At 37.3% G+C, this 21,202-nt stretch overlaps 1 protein-coding gene across 1 annotated transcript; it reads right to left on the reverse strand.

The window, feature by feature from the left end:
• Positions 1 to 8,710: 8,710 nt before the first annotated feature.
• LOC136203872 (probable polygalacturonase At3g15720) lies at positions 8,711 to 17,063 on the reverse strand. Its single transcript, XM_065995091.1, has 9 exons — positions 16,947 to 17,063; positions 16,571 to 16,708; positions 15,798 to 15,962; positions 13,592 to 13,594; positions 9,930 to 10,137; positions 9,746 to 9,827; positions 9,541 to 9,649; positions 9,302 to 9,418; positions 8,711 to 8,950 (listed from the first exon to the last, which is right to left on the reverse strand). Exons 1-9 carry the CDS (start codon positions 17,061 to 17,063, stop codon positions 8,711 to 8,713), a joined length of 1,179 nt encoding a protein of 392 aa, XP_065851163.1.
• Between the last annotated feature and the right edge of the window lie 4,139 nt (positions 17,064 to 21,202).

The raw sequence follows: 21,202 nt of genomic DNA on the forward strand, positions 1-21,202 counted from the left end.
TCTATAATTATATAAAAATGAATAAATCAATTACTTTATATTGGAGTTTATATATATTGGAGAGACTGTGATTATGTAGTAAAAATGAGAAAAAAAATAAAAAATAGGAAAAATAGATGTTTTATTATTAAAACATAAAGTAAAGGATAATTTTGGTATTTTAAAGTTTATTGAGTATAGTTTGACCATTGACCCAAGCATAAGGACTAATGAGTTAATAAAAACAAAAACTAGAGGATTATATAATTATTTCTAAAAATGCAGGGACTAAGTAGTGTGTTAGATAAAAACACAGGGATTTTATAATTATTTACCCAAATATTAATTATAATTTGATATAAGACTATATCATATTTTCAAGTTTATTAATTAACTAATTATGTGTGTATTTTTATTCATATAAATCCAATTAGATGTTATAAGTACATAATAGGAGTTAATTTCCTTTCAAAAAAAAAAAAAATAGGAGTTAATTCAATTTGCAGGTATCAATTATGATATTAAACTATATAGTTAGATAAGTTTGAAGAACAAAAGAAAAAAACATATGGGAAATATGGGTAGTAAAATGAATTATTATTTTTATGAAGGGTTGATTTGGAATTTTGGGATTATGGAATAAAATGGGTCGGTTCATCTCTGAGAAAGAAGGGGGGTAGAAAAACGAATTGGGGGAAAAAGTCAGGGAAAAAGTAAGTTCTTCCTTCTTCACAATCTTCCCACTCCCTTCTGTCTCTCTCACTATTTTTTAAAGAACGATCGGGCTATGGGTTCTGAGGGGCGGTTTTGCAGTCACTGACGTTTGAATCGATCTTCCTTTCACCATTGTACAACGGTTTCCTAAGGTTTTTGTTATGGTCCTCTTACTTTCAAACACTCTCTGGTGATTCTTCCCCCTTTCACTTTTGGAAACCAGAGTAAGCTCCTCCAATCGAGACTTCTGGCGGGTTTGGCAGAGGTTTGAACCCTCTGAAAGGGTTAAGGGTCATCGTTGATTTTCCTCGAGATCCTTGGTGCTCCGATTTATACATGCAAAAGGATTGTCAATGGTAAATTTTCCTTGTTCGTGTTTTCTGTTCATGCATCTGATTTTCTAAGATTTTGCTTACAGTTTGCATATATGTTGGTATTCTCTGTGTTCTTTGAACTGAGAGTGCATGTCTCTGTGGCTGGTCTATTTTGGTTGGGATTAAAATAGAAAGGAGGAAGATGACCTCCTGGATGGGTTTTTCTGGGGTTATTGCTGACTAAGATGTTTTTTTTGGTTCTCTGGTTTGTTTAGTTGATAAAAGTGGTTTTAGACTTGGAGGTGATTTTGAATTGGGCTTATTCCATAATAAAAAAAAAAAGTCATTTTAGACTTAGACTTTGTAGTTTGGATGAATTTTAATTGCTGAATGTTTTGATGCAATAGCTGGTATCTGTGGTGCAGTTGTCTGCTCTATGACAAAGTAAATTTCTTAAGCATTGTTTTTGTTTCATTCATTTAGTGAAAATCTGTTAGTCTACTGTAGAGATCAGTAGACAAGTTGAAGTGAGTTTTTTAATGTTTTATAGGTAAAGATGCAATGAAATATCTATTAATATTTGTTCCACATTATTCAGGGTTCAACCATAGCCTTGGGTTTATTCCTTTTTCTTTTGGAAGAACATCCAATATTTAGAAATTTAATAGTCTTCTCCTGTATGGATGTTTGTAGAAAGGGATGGCAATTTTAATCTGCTACTTTAGCCTTTTAAGGCATTTTGTTAACAAGTGATTTCTGGTCTCTGTCAATGAAAGCTTATGAGTTTTAATGTCAATTAATATATCACACTCAATCTTGTAATATATACACTATGACATAACCTAAAATAAAATACAATTAATAAGGAAAATCAATATGAGGGTTCAACTTAGTTCTTCCATGACCTGAAATTGATATGTTCTATGTCGTCTGATCTTTAGTGAACCCTGCTTCCAGTCTCTGGGATTAGATTGGTAGTTATGTTATCAAGGTATGGTGTGCTACAATGTTATGAAGGTTTTAGGTCTATGTGTTATGTTCAAAATACATTACTTCCTATGAAATTAACATGCCTTTGATAACAACATATCCCAATGCTCTCTAGCAAGTAATTATTATTTAGGTTATAACTAGATTAATTTCTATAAATTTTGAAGCTACTTTTGGGCTAGTTAAATATATTAATATCAGATTATTTGGTTTAATTAGTTGTTTAGATTATTTAGAATATGTCAGAACTAGAACTACGTGGCTTTGATTCCCAATCGAGAATTATGGGATACGTAGGAAGCTTGATAAAAAATTATCAAGTCCAAGCAAATTAGGTAAATTAAATTAAATAGTTATGATTAAATTTCTTGTCAAGAGTTTATTAGAATTTCGAAAGCATATGTTTGTCGTGTAGGAATTAAGTGACATAAATATAGATTTTGATATTATTGCTGAGAAAATTTGGTTTTGAGAATACATTGGTGACTATAGATCAAAGAGAATGAAATTTGATATAGAACGAAACGTCTAGGGTACAGGTCTTACAGTAATGAGTTATTAGGTGATTGTGTTAAATTAATGTGGTTAAAGATTGATAAACGTTCAGGTAATCAGATAGAGATCATTCTCTTAGAAATTAGAATCGTATTTCTGACCCATAAGTGTTCGTTACTTTTGTCTCACCGTCTTATTATTTGGTATTTTGGGTCGGGTATTGACAATATCCCTGAATGAAATCTGATTAGCATGTCCCGATCCTCCCTAGATGGACCAAATAAATAAAATATTATGTTAAATCTAAGTTATTAATTATTTATTATGAACGATTGATAATGAATTATTGTTATATTTACTGGCCATGTTTTGATTCTTACACCATTTTGAGTATTAAGGAATGTACAATTACGAACATGAACCTGTTCCACGATGTCCTTTACTCCGCGATCTCCTAACCTCCCTACACTATATATTTCCATATCCAAAAAATAAAATAGATAAATCCTTAAGCAACAAATCATTTTCATTATTATTACATTTAGATAATTTAGTGTTTTTGGTAATATTTTCCACTAACCTAATTCCATGACCTGGTCCACAGGTAACTTTGGTGACATTGATATATGAGCAGCCTCCATTGATAGCAATACAATCATAACTTGTCACCTAAAAAAAATTAACAATAATAATTATTATTATTAAAAAATATCACAATCAATTGATAATATATTTCATGAAAACAAGTAAAATAATTAAATAAAAGAATTACCAGTTCCAATGATTGAATTGAAAATATGAATATTGTGTGAAAGAGAGAGATCAATTCCATTAGTATTGGGGCTATTTTCAGGAGCAAAGATATTAATATTATAAATAGAGACATAATTGCATCTATTTAATCCAATATGTGCTTTTGGATTGTTAATTTGCTTTTGTTAATTTCACTTGTCTGCAATAGAAAATAAGGAGTCAAACACTAATTGAAGTAAAATTTGGGCAAAAACCCAAACATTGACACTGTTTCAAAAAGTACCTATACAAAACCCAAAGAGTGTGAGAAGGAAGCAGATCACAGCAAGGGATTGAGCAGAATGAAGTGCAAAGCATGGGATTGGAAATGACAGAGTGTAGGTAGCATTTGCTGAATTGGTTATAATTTCCATAAGTAACAGCCAAGCTATTACTTTAATTCTTTACTGCTGAGTTATGTTTTATCTCTTATTCTGGTGAGGCTTGTAACAGCCAAGCTATTACTATTTACCACTTGGTATGCCTTAGTTTTCCACCAAGCTTTGATCAATCAACAAGTTTTATTGTGTAAATTAAATAAGCCTAATCTATAATCTTCATCCTATGTAGCTCTCATCTTTACTTAGTTGTTCATGTTCAACTCCCACTTTGGGGATGGGGATTTTCAATTCCTACAAGTGACGTGGTCATCTTATGTATCAAAAAATACTTTGGTTAGTTTTGGCATCCATTTTTATGTATTTTTCTACTGTTTATTTGACTCAGTGACGTGGTCATCTTATTAGGTTTGTTCAAAGAACTAGATACATCAGCAGTTTCCAAAGTCACAGTGGCTATTAAGAGCACTTCAGGTACAAAAATAATCAAATATGTATTATTTGTGCCTAACATAAGTCAGAATTTGTTAAGTGTTGGCCAACTTCTTGAGAACGGTTTCAAAGTTCCATTTGAAACAAATCACTACATCATAAAGGATTCAGCGGACAAAAATGTCTTCAAAGTGAAGATGAAAGGCAAGATCTTTGCATTGAATCCATTGAAGGAGGAGCAAAAAGTGTTTACTGAAACACAAATTAATTCAGAAGTCTGTGAAAAGATGATCTCATCAAGTTTGAGTTCAAAAAATTTGAAAGAGGCGTTGATTCAGCAGAAGGAAGTTCAAGAGGAGGCTGAGGAGAAAAATCCTACTGGTACTACTGCATTTGCTTTAGCTGAAGAAGAAAATGTCAGGGATAAAAAAGAAGATGAAGAAAGGGACCTTGACGATTTTAATGATTTCTCTGAAACTCAAACTCAATTTGGTGATTATGATGAGATTGATGAACATGAGGAGAAAATACTTGAGTCATTTTTGTCCAAAGACGCATGTCCATAGCGCACACTTGCAGACCTCATTATTGAAAAAAAAAACAGGACACAAATGTTTCTTCAGAGTTCCTTAGAGAAACGCTTGGAGTCTGCAGTAACCAAAGCAAGGAGGAGTGTTAAATTTATGCTTTAGTAACTGCTATCTTATCCTGTATTTTTCATCTGTAAGTTTTTAGTCAGTTGCCTCAAGTGGGTATTTAAATCACTGATTTGTAGGATGTAATTATTGAACAGTTATTCTGTAACTGTGTTTCTGCTGTATTTAAACTCAGTATCACATCAATGATATATATACTTTCCACATCAAATTGTGTTGTTATAAAATCATATCATTCATTTTCCAACAGAAACAATAGTTGCGTCTACATTTCATTTCACCTGCTCTTCTATTTGTTTTCTCTAGAAATTCTGCTGTTGCTTATTCCCCTGATCCTTAGTCATCCTAGTATCAATATTTGTCATCTGTCCTTGCCGCCAATCATATGAAAACCACATTGAACTTTTTACGCCGTTGTTGGGATTCCGCCATGACTTCGACCAAAGCTGAGCATTCCTCGGTGTACAGATAGACAAGAGAACCACTACCAAAAGATAATTTTCTGCTTAACACATATCAATAAACCAATCTTTGACCTGCTTCCATTCTACTCCATGAGTTGGTGATTGAACTGTTGCCCAATATTGATTCACGTACGAACGTTCCGCAAAAAGATGTCAGTCGTGTTCAACGTGGTTCATACAAAGAAAACACTCAATTAGAACACTAACATGCTACCGAATGAGGCGAATTCTATAGGCAATTTAGTAGCAAATCTCCAAAGGAAAAACTTCAATTTAGGGGGAAGAACTAAGCTCCATAGATTTATCCTTCATTTTCTCCTTGACACCATGGTATGAGCAGACTCAATAATCTGATACTGTTAAATTTATGCTTTAGTAACTACTATCTTATCCTGTATTTTTCATGTGTATGTTTTTAGTCAATTGCCTCAAGTGGTTATTTAAATCACTGATTTGTAGGATGTAGTTATTGAACAGTTATTCTGTAACTGTGTTTCTGCTGTATTTAAACTCAGTATCACATCAATAATATATATACTTTCCACAGCAAATTGAGTTGTTATCAAATCATCTCATTCATTTTCCAACAAATGGTATCAGAGCTCTCTTCTTGAGGGACTTGTGAATTTGTGAATTTGTTATTTTTTTCTCTTCTTCTTTTATGGATTTGTCACAAACTCCATTTACTACATTAGCACCACCTGTTTTCAATGGTGAAGGCTATCATATTTGGACAGCAAGGATGGAAGCACATCTAGAGGCTAATGATCTCTGGGAAGCTGGTGAAGAGGACTACGAAGTTCCTCCATTGTCTGATAATCCAACTATGGCGCAGATAAAAAATCACAAGGAGAAGAAATCAAGAAAGTCGAAGGCCAGGGCTACGTTATTTACTGTAGTCTCATCTGATATCTTTATCAGAATCATGATAATGAAATCAGCTTTTGAAGTTTGGAATTTCTTGAAGAAGGAATTTGAAGGAGATGAGAAGATCAAAGGAATGAAGGCTCCTAACTTGATCAGAGAATTTGAATGTCAATAGATGAAGGATTCGGAAACTGTCAAAGAGTATTCAAACAAATTGATTAGCATTGCTAACAAAGTAAGATTACTCGGTACTGAATTTCCTGATTCTAGATTAGTTCAAAAGCTTCTTGTGACTGTTCCTGAAAGTTTTGAAGCAACCATTTCTTCTCTAGAAAACACTAAGGATCTGTCAAAAATTAGTTTGGCAGAGTTGTTGAACGCTTTGCAGGCACAAGAGCAGAGGAGACTTTTAAGGTCTGAGAATTTTGTTGAAGGTGCATTATTTGCAAAGGGTCAATCCAGTCACGGAGAAAAAGGGATGAAGTAGAAGAAGAATAAATCTGACTTTCCTCCTTGTCATCATTGTGGGAAGAAAGGTCATCCACCTTTTAAATGTTGGAGAAGACCAGATCAACAATGTGAGAAATACCAAAAGATGGGACATCATCAAAAGATTTGCAAAAGCAACACTCAATAGAAAAATGTTGCTCAAGTTGCTGATGACGAAGAAGATGAGTATATTTTTGTGGCTTCATGTTTTGCTCCTGGAAATTCAAGTGATAATTGGCTTATAGATAATGGATGTACGAACCATATGACTTATGATCGTGCTTTGTTCAAAGAGCTAGATACATCAGCAGTTTCCAAAGTCAGAATTGAAAATGGAGAATACATTCCAGTGAAGGGAAAAGGTACAGTGGCTATTAAGAGCACTTCAGGTACAAAAATAATCAAAAATGTATTATTTGTGCCTAACATAAGTCAGAATTTGTTAAGTGTTGGCCAACTTCTTGAGAACGGTTTCAAAGTTTTATTTGAAACAAATCACTGCATCATAAAGGATTCAGCGGACAAAGATGTCTTCAAAGTGAAGATGAAAGGCAAGATCTTTGCATTGAATCCATTGAAGGAGGAGCAAAAAGTGTTTGCTGAAACACAAATTAATTCATAAGTCTGTGAAAAGATGATCTCATCAGGTTTGAGTTCAAAAAATTTGAAAGAGGCGTTGATTCAGCAGAAGGAAGTTCAAGAGGAGGCTGAGGAGAAAATCTTACTGGTACTACTGCATTTGCTTTAGCTGAAGAAGAAAATGTCAGGGATAAAAAAGAAGATGAAGAAAGGGACATTGACGATTTTAATGGTTTCTCTGAAACTCAAACTCAGTTTGGTGATTATGATGAGATTGATGAATATGAGGAGAAAATACTTGAGTCATTTTTTTCCAAAGACGCATGTCCACAGCGCACACTTGCAGACCTCATTATTGAAAAAAAAAAACAGGACACAAATGTTTCTTCAGAGTTCTTTAGAGAAAAGCTTGGAGTTTGCAGTAACGAAAGCAAGGAGGAGTGTTAAATTTATGCTTTAGTAACTGTTATCTTATCCTATATTTTTTATCTGTATGTTTTTAGTCAGTTGCCTCAAGTGGTTATTTAAATCACTGGTTTGTAGGATGTAGTTATTGAATAGTTATTCTGTAACTGTGTTTCTACTGTATTTAAACTCAGTATCACATCAATAATATATAGACTTTCCACAGCAAATTGAGTTGTTATCAAATCATCTCATTCATTTTCCAACAGATACCTAGCTTTTAACGAGTACAAATTGTCCTTTGAGAAATGTCAGAAGAAAAAGTCATCTTTATCCGAGAAAGGTACCACCATATTCCAAATGATATTGACCTCTGAACGATTAAATAGCTATTCCTAAAAGTATTGTAGAACAATTTTAATTTTTTTATCTCCAATTTTACCCTAATGTTTTTGTGATATTTATCAACTATTTACACAAATTACCTACAAAGCTTAATTTGCTATGTAATTTTTAATCCAACTTGCTAATAAAAATGATAAAATTGAGTAGGGACCAAACAATGAGAGTAAACTTATAAAATAAGAGTGAATATCAATTTTAGTTTCATTCACGTTTGCCCTTTAAAAAAAGCAAAGCAAATGACTCTTTTTTCCAACCAATTGTTTGTCAGGAAAAGTGTCATTTGCATCGCGCTTTTAAAGAGACCCACACATATGTAATCATTTGTGTCGACTAAGGACTTTTACTTGAATTACTTACTTGATCTTCAGTATATACAGAGGCGATCCCGACACGTGCTTCATCATGAGTTACAAAATATGCTACTTTGATATAATATTGGAAACCCAAGACTTCCTTATATTTTGTAACTGTATAAAAAATGTGGTACAATATTGTATATATAAATACATCAAAGGCGTTGTTCATTTTGGAATCTCATACAAATTAATGATGACATGAAAAATACATCTAAAAATGCGGTTCAATGCCGAAAAATGAAACATAACAAGATCAAATTTCATTTTGTTCGAGAACATGAAAATGAAGTTGAAGTTAAATAATTGTATTAAACAAATTGTAGAGATTATAACTTTGGTATAATATTGGAAACCCAAGACTTGGCTTTATTTTGTGATTGTAACAAAAATGTGGTACATTGTATACTTGTATAGAGTAAAATTAAAAAGAAACACCTAGCTAATTAGTGAAGTTAGACAAGGAACAATAGGTTGAACAGAATGAGAAGAACCATGGACATTTTGGCAATAAGCTTGAGTCTGAGAATTAGATGAGGAAGAGGTTATGTTAATGTCTTCCATTATGATATTATTACATCCTATGGTCTCACTGCATTCCAATTTAATTGCTTCATTATCTATTGTACTTCCATGGAAATCTCTGTATGTAACATCACTCACTACCACTGCTGTTGTCTGCAAAAAACAAACAAAAAAAAGCATTAATTAATCACATTTTGAGTTCATTAATTACACTGTTTGTTGACTGTTGTTCTGCTTTTACTTTTTTCTTTTAAAAACATTGGCATACACAGAGGAGGATTGGATCCGTATGGACTCCCTTTATGGTATATTAGGATATATATATTGAAGGGTGGGTTAAATGAAGATGAAAAATAGAAGAAGAATAAGATGAACGAAGAATACTCAGATAAAGGTCCAGAAGAAAGGAAGAGTATTTTTCAAATATAGTTGGGATGTCATGTTGCTCCCTTCTCTATTGCCAACTCAAAAAAAAAATACACAAAAAAAGTGTAAAAAAATTACCCCATTTTGGCAATTATGTCCCCCATTGCAATAGTATTGATCAATAAGTATAGGGTTTTGGGTATCTATTAATGTGATATGCTCGAAACTGATTGTTTTTGCAAACCCTAATCCACCCTGAAAAAATATACAAAATTATAAGAAAATTAGTAAAACATGATATTTAAATATATACTAACTTAATTATAAATATTTTGCTTGGTTATTAATAATCAATTAATTTTAAAATATATAGATACCTGCCATGTCTTGATTCTTGCCCCATTTTGAGTTCCATTGAAAGTACAATATTGAACTTGAACATCTTCTACAGTATCATTTCTTCCATCTTTTCCTAAACTTCCCACACTACAATATAATATACATTGAGAATTCAATTAGCCATTTTAAAAGTTAAGCATCTAATTTCCTTTCAAAATAATAGGATTAAATTTCCCTACGAACCTGATACCATGGCCCGGACCGCAATTCACATTGGTGATTGTAATATGGTATGATTGGCCATTGATAGCAACACAATCATCACTTATTCAATTTATAATAAAAAAATTCTTTATATTTTTATGCATTAATTAATTAATTGAAAAAATAAATATCATGCAAAGATAATTTAAAAAAATATAATCACCTGTTCCGATGTTTGAGTCAGTAATATTAACATATGTCGACTGAGAGATGTCGATTCCGTCAGTATTTGGACTCTCTTTGGGTGCTTGTATTTGAAGATTGGAGATAGAAACACCATTACAATCAATAATTGAGATATGATTCTTTGGGCTGTTAATGTGGGTGAGGCCACTTAGTTGAAGATTGTCACATTTGCTGAAATGCATAGCCTGTAATTAATTAAATAATATATTAATTAGTAATTAATTTTGTTATTTTATAAGGGTCAAATTTATCAATAATCATATATATCAACTAAGATTAATTATATCAATTATTGTAGGGAATGGTGTAAGAACTTACCCCGACGTGGTAGTAAAACCGTTGCTAAAGGTAGCAACGGCCGCATTAACAACATTTTTCCAACGGTTTTCAAAACCGTCGCTACAGTAAAAAAAACCCAACGGTAAAAGGCTTTTTTTTGTAGTGTTGAGAATTTCTGCCGATATTTATTTTAAAAAGGATAAAATTAAACTAATGATACGGATTGAAAGCGAGAAATGAAGGTTTTAGTCGTAAACCAACAAAGATGTTCTTCTCAAGCTTAACTTGAAGGAGTGAATCCCGATAACAAGGTATAAACCTTAATTCTCACAGAGAAATGATATTTGATTGATAAAAGTTGCCATATCCTTACAAAATGAGGGTTTAAATACAACCTCTAAAAGATAAGCAAAGGACAGGGACTACCCCTACTAGGGTTACAAAAGGGCATAAGACAAAGGGCAAAATGGATAGTCTGCTCAGACAAGGAGTACGACGGCGCAGGTACGGAATGTCAGACTGTCTGTTGGTCGACTTCCTGAGGAAGTAATCTTGGCGATCCGCCCATGCTCATATGTGGATACGCCTTCTGGCGTACTCCTAGATCCGCCTTGCTCGCATATCTTGGGGATCCGCCCTTCTAGGTGCATCCTCTGTGAGCTTGATCCTTGAAGACCCGCTAGAGTCCGCGCGATCAGTGTGGCCAGTTCGGATGTCCGCATCATTCTCTCCTTCTTTAAAAGAGTCCGGCACTGATTCGTTTTTGTTGAGCTCTAAAGGACCATCCGATTTCCATGGGCTAAGGTCACGGATGTTGAATGCTGGTGAGACTTTGCCAAGCCAGTTTGGCAATGCTATATGATAGGAATTGGCGTTGATCTTTTTGGTGATTTTATATGGCCCATACCTCCTAGGCCGAAGTTTGTTGCTTGCGGTGTTGGCGAGCCTCTCCTTGCCCAAATATACCATGACCTCATCTCCAACTTCAAACTGTAGGTCCCTGCGGTGCTCATCCGTCTTAGCCTTTAACTTCTGATTTCTATCCTCAAGAGTCTCCCTTACCTCTTGGTGCATCTGCATATAGTCCTGGGCCAGCTGGTTGGCAGCCACATTTCCCTTTGGAAGGTATGCTATATCAAGGGCATGGTTTGGGGTCTTTGTGTATACTACCTCAAATGGTGATCTCCCGGTTCCCGAATGTACAGAGCCGTTGTAGGCAAACTCAGCTTGGGCTAGAACCACATCCCACATCCGGGGCTTATCCTTGCACTTGCTACGTAGTAAGTTTCCCAGAGTTCTATTGACCGCTTCTGTCTGTCCGTCTGTCTGAGGGTGGGCAGTGGTACTAAACTTCAGAGAAGTATCAAAAAGAACCCACAAGGTCCGCCAGAAGTGACTCAGAAACTTCGTGTCACGATCTGAGACAATACTCTTTGGTACGCCATGTAGTCTGACGACCTCCTTGAAGAACAGTTTAGCAGTTGCCGATGCATCATTGGTTTTTCGGCATGGTATGAAGTGTGCCATTTTTTAGAATCGGTCAACAACCACAAAGATGGAATCTATGCCCCTCTGAGTTCTGGGTAACCCTAGGACAAAATCCATGGACAGATCCTCCCATATAGTTTCTGGTACAGGTAGTGGTAGTTGCAAACCAGCATTAGTGGGGTGTCCCTTGGCGGTCTGGCAGATATAGCATCGTTCTACTAGGTACGCCACATCTCTCCTCATCTTGGGCCAGAAATAACGGGAACTTACTGCTTCATAGGTCTTGTTTCGCCCAAAATGTCCCCCTAGGGATCCGCCATGCAGATCGCGGATAACTTTTTCGCGGATGGAAGTGCAAGGTAAACAAAGTTGGTTACCCCTCATTAGATACTCATCCGTGATGTGATACGCTCCATCTCCATGTTGGGTTTTACATTTCTCCCAAATGCTACCGAAGTCGGGATCCGCCAGGTACTCTCCTCTGATATGTTCGAAGCAGTCGGTCTCCAGATTGACGGTTTTTATTAGTGCAACCCTCCGACTCAAGGCGTCCACCACTACGTTTTGTTTTCCCGCCTTATGGATAAGCTTATAGGGGAACTTATCTATGAAGGCGGACCATCGGGCATGCATGGAGCTTCGAAGTTGCTTCTGACTTCCTAGATACTTGAGGGCCTGATGGTCAGTGTAGAGAATGAATTCTTTCCCCACTAAGTAATGCTCCCATACTTTCAATGCCCTCACTATGGCATAAAATTCTTGATCATACGTTGCCCACTTTTGCCGTGCGTCACATAGCTTCTCACTGAAGTACGCAATGGGCCTTTTCTCTTGCATCAAAACACCACCAATCCCAATTCCACTGGCATCACACTCAACTTCAAACAGTTTATCAAAATCAGGATACGCCAGCACTGGCGTTGTACTCAGTTTTTCCTTGATCAAGGCGAAGCTCTCTTCTTGGGCGTCCGCCCACTCGAACCCCTTTCCTTTCTTCAAACATTCTGTCAATGGGGCCACTATGGAACTGAAGTTCTTAATGAATCTTCGATAAAATATTGCTAGCCCATGAAAACTCCTGATGTCCCCCACATTCCTCGGAGTCGGCCATTCTCGGATGGCTCTCACCTTCTCTCCATCCACTTGGACACCGTCGCCACTAACCACGAATCCAAGGAAAACCAAACTTTCCATGACAAAGTCACACTTCTTGGTGTTGGCTAGACCTGGCAATTGTCGTGTTTCGTGTCAAAATCGTGTTATCTCATATTTATGTTCCATATGGTTTTATATGTTATAAATGCTAGAAAAATGATTTTCGTGTCAATCGTGTCGTGTCAGTCGGGTTGGCTCTGTAATCGTGTTTTCGTGTCAGAAATTGCCACCTCTAGTGTTGGCGAATAGTTGGTGTTTCCTTAACAGATCAAATACTGTCTGCAAGTGCTTCTCATGATCCGCCAAGGTCTGGCTATGAATCAAAATATCATCAAAATACACAACTACGAACTTCCCAATCACCGGGCGAAGCACCTGATTCATTAGCCTCATAAAAGTACTGGGGGCATTGGTCATCCCAAATGGCATCACTAACCACTCATACAATCCATCCTTAGTCTTGAAAGCAGTCTTCCATTCATCCCCAGCTCGAATACGTATCTGGTGATAACCGCTCCTGAGATCAACTTTGGAGAAGACTTTAGATCCGCCAAGCTGGTCCAGCATATCATCCAACCTTGGAATGGGAAACTTGTTGATGGCCCTACTATCAACACACATCCGCCAAGACCCATCCTTCTTCGGCGTAAGTAAAGCTGGAACGGCGCAAGGACTCATACTCTCCCTAACGTATCCCATCTCGATGAGTTCCTCCACTTTCTATCTCATGATGTCGTTCTCCTTCGGACTCATTCGATAGTGTGGGAGGCTTGGTAAGCTAGCCCCAGGCACAAGATCGATATGATGTTGGATGTCCCTCAAAGGTGGTAACCCACTGGGTAGCTCTTCCGGGAACAGATCTTGATACTCGCCAAGTAGGCGGGTCACTTCACTCGGCATTTCCCTTTCGTCCCTTTGGGCGGATTCGTGATTCGCCTTAACCATTACCGCGTATACCATTTGGCTTTCTTCACATTCGCTGACAAACGATTTGTGTGTAGGACAGACTATCAAAGTAGACTTCTCGTCGGCCTTTGGCTCTCTCACCATTGGTGTAAGGACAAACTTCACCCCATTCTTCACAAATCTGTAAGTGTTCTCTCTTCCGGCGTGGGTGGCGTTGTTATCAAACTGCCAGGGTCGGCCCAACAATAGGTGGCATGCGTCCATATCGACCACATCACAACAGACTTCATCATGATAGTTACCAATCTCAATCGGTACCTTGCATCTCTGGGTCACCCTCAACTCGCCAACGTTCTTGATCCATCCCACCCTGTAGGGATCAGGATGTGCCCCCGCCAGCAATCCAAACTTCCGAGGTATACTCATGGACACTTCGGGCACCTTGAGAGCATCCTCTGTAGGAGCTGTAGATATACTGCTCATAGTCCGGCGGTAAGAACCGCTCCCTCAACATCGCCTTCATTCGTAGCCAAGATCTAATCGGATCTCTGCCCCCTCTTCTTCTTTCTTCCCTCATCTGATCCCACCAAACTGATGCGCCACCCTTCAGGCGATACGCCACCAGCCTTACTTTCCTCTCATCAGGAATCCCAGCATATTCAAAGAAGCGCTCAACTTCCGATAACCAATCTAAGAACCCCTCTATATCCAGTTCACCACCAAAAGACGGTAAGTCTATTTTTAACTTAAAGGCATCATCCCTGTCAAAGTTTCCTAGATCTGGTTCTGCCCTAACCATACCCACACGTCTGTTATCATTCGGGCCAACACCCCTCATATTTCTAAAGGCACCATTATCCCCAATATCCTCAAAATCATCACTATCGCTATCAGCGTTATGCACAAGGATAAAGTCAGGCCTTCTTACCTCAGGATCCCTAAGACCCATTTGTGGACGTGGTTGTTCAAGGGCTCATTCCTTTCTCTGAGTTGATCCTCCTGCTGCGGATTGGATTAAGGACCGAACCTCCAGTTTGAAGTTTTCCAGGGAGGTGGTTAACTCCAGGAACTTTTGATCGGTCTGTCTCTGCCGCTCATGGCTGGCCTGAATCTGTTCCGCGAGGTGCTCCCTTAGCTCCTCATACCTCCGATCACTGGTTTCCATGGAATCTTGCGGTTGTCGGGGTTGAACCATTGCTAAAAGAAGTTTCGGGTCAGGAAACGATTGGCTCTGATACCAACTGATACGGATTGAAAGCGAGAAATGAAGGTTTTAGTCGTAAACCAACAAAGATGTTCTTCTCAAGCTTAACTTGAAGGAGTGAATCCCGATAACAAGGTATAAACCTTAATTCTCACAGAGAAATGATATTTGATTGATAAAAGTTGCCATATCCTTACAAAATGAGGGTTTAAATACAACCTCTAAAAGATAAGCAAAGGACAGGGACTACCCCTACTAGGGTTACAAAAGGGCATAAGACAAAGGGCAAAATGGATAGTCTGCTCAGACAAGGAGTACGACGGCGCAGGTACGGAATGTCAGACTGTCTGTTGGTCGACTTCCTAAGGAAGTAATCTTGGCGATCCGCCCATGCTCATATGTGGATACGCCTTCTGGCGTACTCCTAGATCCGCCTTGCTCGCATGTCTTGGGGATCCGCCCTTCCAGGTGCATCCTCTGTGAGCTTGATCCTTGAAGACCCACTAGAGTCCGCGCGATCAGTGTGGCCAGTTCGGATGTCCGCATCAACTAAGGTTTATGCCACTTTATATGATAAAAATAAAATTAATCTTCTTTGCTAACTCTTTCTTTATATAAAAGAAATAGCGACGTCTCACCGTAGGTGCTCCGTCGCAATTTGCATAACTCCCCTGAAATATAAAAATGGAAATCAATAACAGATATCAGAACTCAAGTAACAAAAGTAAAGGAAATAGAATTTAGCAGGTAAAAGGAGAATATGATAATTGAATTAGAAGAAAAAATAAGTATATAAAAGATTAGGAAATTTACAAAATTGTGGAGTTTTTGATTGGTCCACCAAACAGAACCTTGGCCGTCGATGGTTCCAAATCCGACGACAGAGAGATTAGCAACATCTGAGAAAGACAACCAGCCATCCAATGGACATTCTTTCCAATCATCTCTACTTGCGGGTGCAACTATTTTCCCCAATACCTGTCCACACCCAATACAACTAATTAACTACCATAAATTAATTGCTCAATATACATGTATTATGAAAAAGAAAAATTATATAAAGAAGACATCAAGATGCATATAATATTTTCTAACAAAAAAAAAAAGAAGCATATAATTTTGATAATGTATTGTAGAAACAGCATGAGAATATATGACGCCTCACTATAAGAAACAAATCTTTTGTAGGGAAAATTTTCCTCATTAAAGATCAGTATTTCACCAGTAAAGTCTTTTGTAGCCGGAGTAAAATTCCCTACAAGTTGTCAATTCGCAACAAATGTGCATATTTTGTGGCGAAACACTTTTCGTCACTAGTAAATATAATTTCTCGTATAATACAACTATGGGTAAATTTTATATGTGGTGTACAAAGTTTTTTCCGTTTCACATTTTGGTGTTCCACTTTCATTTTGTCACACTAAAATGTACAACTCACACTATGGTATACAACAGGTAAAGATGACGGGTTAACCCCTCATCAACGGACTACCTCAACATTTTTTATCCTACCCATTTAAAAAATTAGGGCAGACTCCTTATGCAATTACTAAAAGGAGCCACTATGGTGAGATATGTTCAATGACCTGAACAATAATTGTGGTGGAGGCACAAGGGCCCGAAAATTTCACAGGCTGCAATAGAAATGTTTTTCCCAGTGGTATCTCAAGGCTCGGGGTACCCTCCTTAACTTCGCACAAAGCCTTCCATGCTTGTTGAAATGCCTACAAACATGAATTTAATTCGCAAAAAGAAAAACGTTATAATTGACATCATCAGTGGTGAAGTCAAGCCTCAATTTTTTAATTTTTGGAGTGCTAAAAGTGATTGAACTGGACCGAGACTATTCAAATGGTGCTGCATCAACATTTAAGCTTGACATTGCAGCATCAGAGTGGTCCCGAACCAGTTCGGTCCGGAACCACTATTTGTGTGATAACAAACACTTGATCTTATACTTACATTGGAATCATCAGTTTGGCCATCTCCAACAGCTCCAAAATCAACCACATTAAGACCTTCAACCACTAATAAAATAGTGCAAAAGAACAATATCCTGATAAATACTTCCTGCACCATTAGCAAATTTCATAATTAATGATTATAAATTTGATATTTTCAATAATTAACTTCAATTCTTCTCACCATTTTAAAGGGTCAGAAAATTAAGAAAGAACAAAAACTATATATTATACTATGATATTATCTTAATCTTTGCTTTGATCAATATTATCAATAGATTATATATATACACATGTGATCATAGAGGAAATTGCATTTCAAGGAAAGAAATCACATATATTTTTATAATCTGGTAAGTGAAATCAAACTAGATTATGGACAACTGAGGTTAAAATTAATTAATTCTTTTAAGTCAAATCTGGTAACCAAATATGATTTACTAGTTAGTATGATTTTGTGAAATTAATTTATTTCTGTTAATTACTAGTCAATGTGATTTTAAGTTACAATTTGGAAACTCTGATTAATAATTGGGGAAATTTGTTGGTGTTGGGCTTGGCCCATGAGGTTCTGAATTTAAAAAAACAAATTACATATTTTCGTATAATATATTAATTTTGTTTCGGTTTAACAAATTTTTTTTTACTCAAACCAAACTCCTACCAGAACTTAAAATATCAAAAAATATTGATAAAAACCGAACAGAATTAAAACCGACCAAATTAAATTTTATTTCAATCCAATTGACAGATTCAACATACATTATTAGGAATCTAACTGCCGATTTTAGAAAGTGAAGGACGTAAGTGACTTTAAAAGTATAGATGGAGGACCTAATTGATTATTTCAGAAGTTTTAAGGAACTAATTGACTTTTAAGGTATAAGTTATGGATCCAATTAGACTTTAAGACTATAGTTTATGGGCAGTGGATAAACACATTTTTACCCTTTTTAGGCAGTTACTAGACGAGGTTATATAAATCGATAGATTTTTTGTGTGGATTGGGCCTATTGGGTTTTTGGGCCTGTTTAAGATAATCACATTAACAAATCAAAAACCAAAATATAAGGAGATTTACATACAGATTCACTTTTAAGAAACTATCTACAACTATTTCAAGTCATAATTTTGAATTATGTCAAATTAATAAAATTATTATTTTAATCTATTTTAAGAATTAAAGTTTATAAATTGGGGGTCTAGGATATATTGTCCAGGGTTTAGAATTTATGAATTAAAGTTTAGAATTTTTAAATTATGGTGTAAAAGCGTACTTTATCATAATTAAGTTTAATAATCTGATTTAGTTGTAATTTTATAGTTAATTATGATATTCATGTAAAAAATCCATATATATATAGTTGATGTTGGGATTATAAAATAGAATTTCTAAATTTCTTTCTATTGTTCTTCATTCAAAATATGTAATTTTCCTATAAAGTTAGTGTCCATTTATGGGCTAGATAATTCGGTCTATTGAGGCTACAACTACCTTTTTCTCTGGTCCTACTGTTTAAGTAAAAATATATGATGTCGTGACCTAGCCGCCGCCACCGTCGATAACGTTTCGCCGCCGCTGATCTCAATGGCGGACTCAGTCTTACCCTCCTCGACCGCTGCTGAGGACTATCTCAATATAAGAACTTTCTTCAATCCAAAGTATCGGTTCTCTTCTGAACCACCACCGGAAAAAAATCCCCAATCCTATATCGGAGCGCTCCAGAAGCACCATGCGAAAGTTCAGACATCTGCGGCGCCGATCTCAGACATCGGTGGATTCAAATCAGTTCGTATCTCTCAAGCAGCCTATGAAAAACGGATTGCTCTGTGCTCCAACTCCTGGATTGGGCGCCTGATACTCAATAAGGGCGATACGCCATGGAAAGTTGTCGATTTAAAGCAAACTCTAACAAAAATATGGGGCATAACAGAACCTTGGCGCCTAATTTCAATTGGACGCGGATTCTTTCATGTCATCCTTAATTCGGTGGAGGTAAAGAACAGGGTTTTTGCAAAAGGTATCATTAGCACTAAGCTTGGGACTTTTCGTCTTCAGCCTTGGGTCCCTGATTTTGATCCATTCGCTGAGAAATCTACAAACGCCCAAGTCTGGGTAAGACTCTATTCTCTGCCCTGGGAATACTGGGATGTGCAAATTTTGTCTGATATTGCCAAATGTATTGGAGGATTATTGTGGTTTGACAAGGCAACCTTAGACGGGGACCTCGGGCACTTCCCTAGAATGCTGCTTGATGTGGATTTGGATGCAGAGCTGCCAGTCAAACTAGGGATTGAAAGAGATGGAAAGCAATTGTGGATCGATGTTGTCTATGAGAAACTCCCTGCCTTTTGTAAGGTATGCTCCTCAATTGGACTTATGGCCTATGACTGCCGACGTAACAAAAAACCGACGCAGGGGGACGGTAGGAAAGAGAATGACAATCAGAACAAAAAACTGCCCAAGAGAAGCACAACCTCCGAGATTCTGATCACTAAAATTCTGCAAAGAATTGAATTTGATACCAGGGCGCCTGATACGGTGGTTTCAATGCCAGATAAGCAGTTGGAGAATACTAAGAACATCCAAAAGGATCCCCAGATTTCTATGTCAAGCAGCCCGCAAGGAGCTGGAGAGGAATATCCTCCAGACACGGCTGAGCAGCCTCAATCACCAGGCAATGACAACCTGATACAGTATGAATCACCAGGTAGCAACATTCTATTACAGCATGAATCTCCTAACAAAGGTTTGGGCTCGCAGTCATCGGGCTCAAAGTCATGGGCCGATTCAGTGGAAGAGGAAGAATCAGAGAATGATGGGCCATGGCAAAATGTACAACATAAAGCAAACAAAAAGAAAGAAAAACGTATTGCAGATTCGTCAACTCGTCCACGTCGGGTTAGCAAACCACCTCTACGCTTTAAATGAATGTTTTATATTGGAACTGCAGAGGTATCCTTAACCAGGATACTCAATGTCACTTAGCTAACTTGTGTTTTCAATATAAACCGGATTTTCTCTGTCTTGCCGAGCCTATGGTTCATTTTGATAGAACCCAAGCCTCCTTTTGGTTTCGTTTGGGGCTAACTCTTATTGCAGAAAATGATAAAGATAAACCTTCTCTATGGGTTTTCTCTGTTTCGAAATTCTTGAATTCTGTTGCAGTCACTGAGCGTCATGAGCAGTATGTAGTCATTAACTTGCAGGGTTTTGGCAGTTCTAATTATCTCTGTTTTGTTTACGGAAGTGTATGGGCAAACAGGAGGAATCTTATGTTTGATGGTATACTTCATCAACTGACTCAACTCCCGGGTAGATGGGTTATCTTGGGAGATTTCAATGCTGTGTTAGGTTGTCATGAAAAAACAGGGCGAGTGTCGGCTGCCCGTCCTTGCAGGGACTTTCGAAACTTTGTGGAGAATGGGGATTTTAATGAATCAACCACTACAAGCTTATACTACACCTGGTGTAATGGAAGACATGGTACTGCCAGGGTGGAAAGTAAACTTGATAGAGTTTTGCTATCAACGGGTCTCATCGATTTCTGAGATGTTGTTCACAGCATCGTTTTGGCTAGGCACCACTCCGATCACTGTCCGCTATTGGCAAAATGTAGTAACAGGGGTATGGCTATCGGGAGGTTCAGATTCCAGAAAATATGGGTCAGTCACAATAGTCTTCAGGATCTAGTTGTTGAATATTGGAACAGAAGCCAGATTAGTCTACCCCCAATGCAACTCCTTGGAGAAAAGCCTAAAGGCCTGCGTCCAATTTTACGAAATTGGAATAAGGAAACCTTCGGGGACTTAGATCGCAATATCAAAGAGGCTGAAACCCTTCTACCGCAGGCACAAACAGACATTGAATCTGTGGGTTTTATTGATGACCTGCACTTCAGGGAGCTCGAGGCGCATGCTCGTCTGGATGAGGCGTTGAAATGCAAACATACCTATCTAAAAGAAAAGAGTAGAATAAAATGGTTTTCAGATGGCGACAAAAACAGTGCTTTCTTCCATATAATGGCGACTATCAGAAAATCGGGTAAAGGCATCCAGGCCCTTCAGGTCGACGGGGAAACAGTAACCGATACGGCTAAAATCTCCGAGCATATAACTGAATTTTACACTGCTCTGTTCCAGAATGAGGCAGGCCCGCCGATGAATTATACTGAAGTTTTTGAGGTTATTCCGCAGATGGTCACTGACGAGGAGAACGCTGAATTGGTGAGGGTCCCGGATGAGTCTGAGATCCGC

The sequence above is a fragment of the Euphorbia lathyris genome, chromosome 8, assembly GCF_963576675.1.
Source record: "Euphorbia lathyris chromosome 8, ddEupLath1.1, whole genome shotgun sequence".
Classification (NCBI taxonomy): domain Eukaryota; kingdom Viridiplantae; phylum Streptophyta; class Magnoliopsida; order Malpighiales; family Euphorbiaceae; genus Euphorbia; species Euphorbia lathyris.

Bases quoted from the DNA above. Each gene is read 5' to 3' on its own strand.
- LOC136203872 (XM_065995091.1), bottom strand. From the start codon at position 17,063: ATGGTGCAGGAAGTATTTATCAGGATATTGTTCTTTTGCACTATTTTA. The intron at 16,709-16,946 runs GTAAGTATAAGA...TCATGTTTGTAG, and splicing joins GCCAAACTGATGATTCCAAT to GCATTTCAACAAGCATGGAA. The intron at 15,963-16,570 runs GTCATTGAACAT...GGGTGTGGACAG, and splicing joins CCACCACAATTATTGTTCAG to GTATTGGGGAAAATAGTTGC.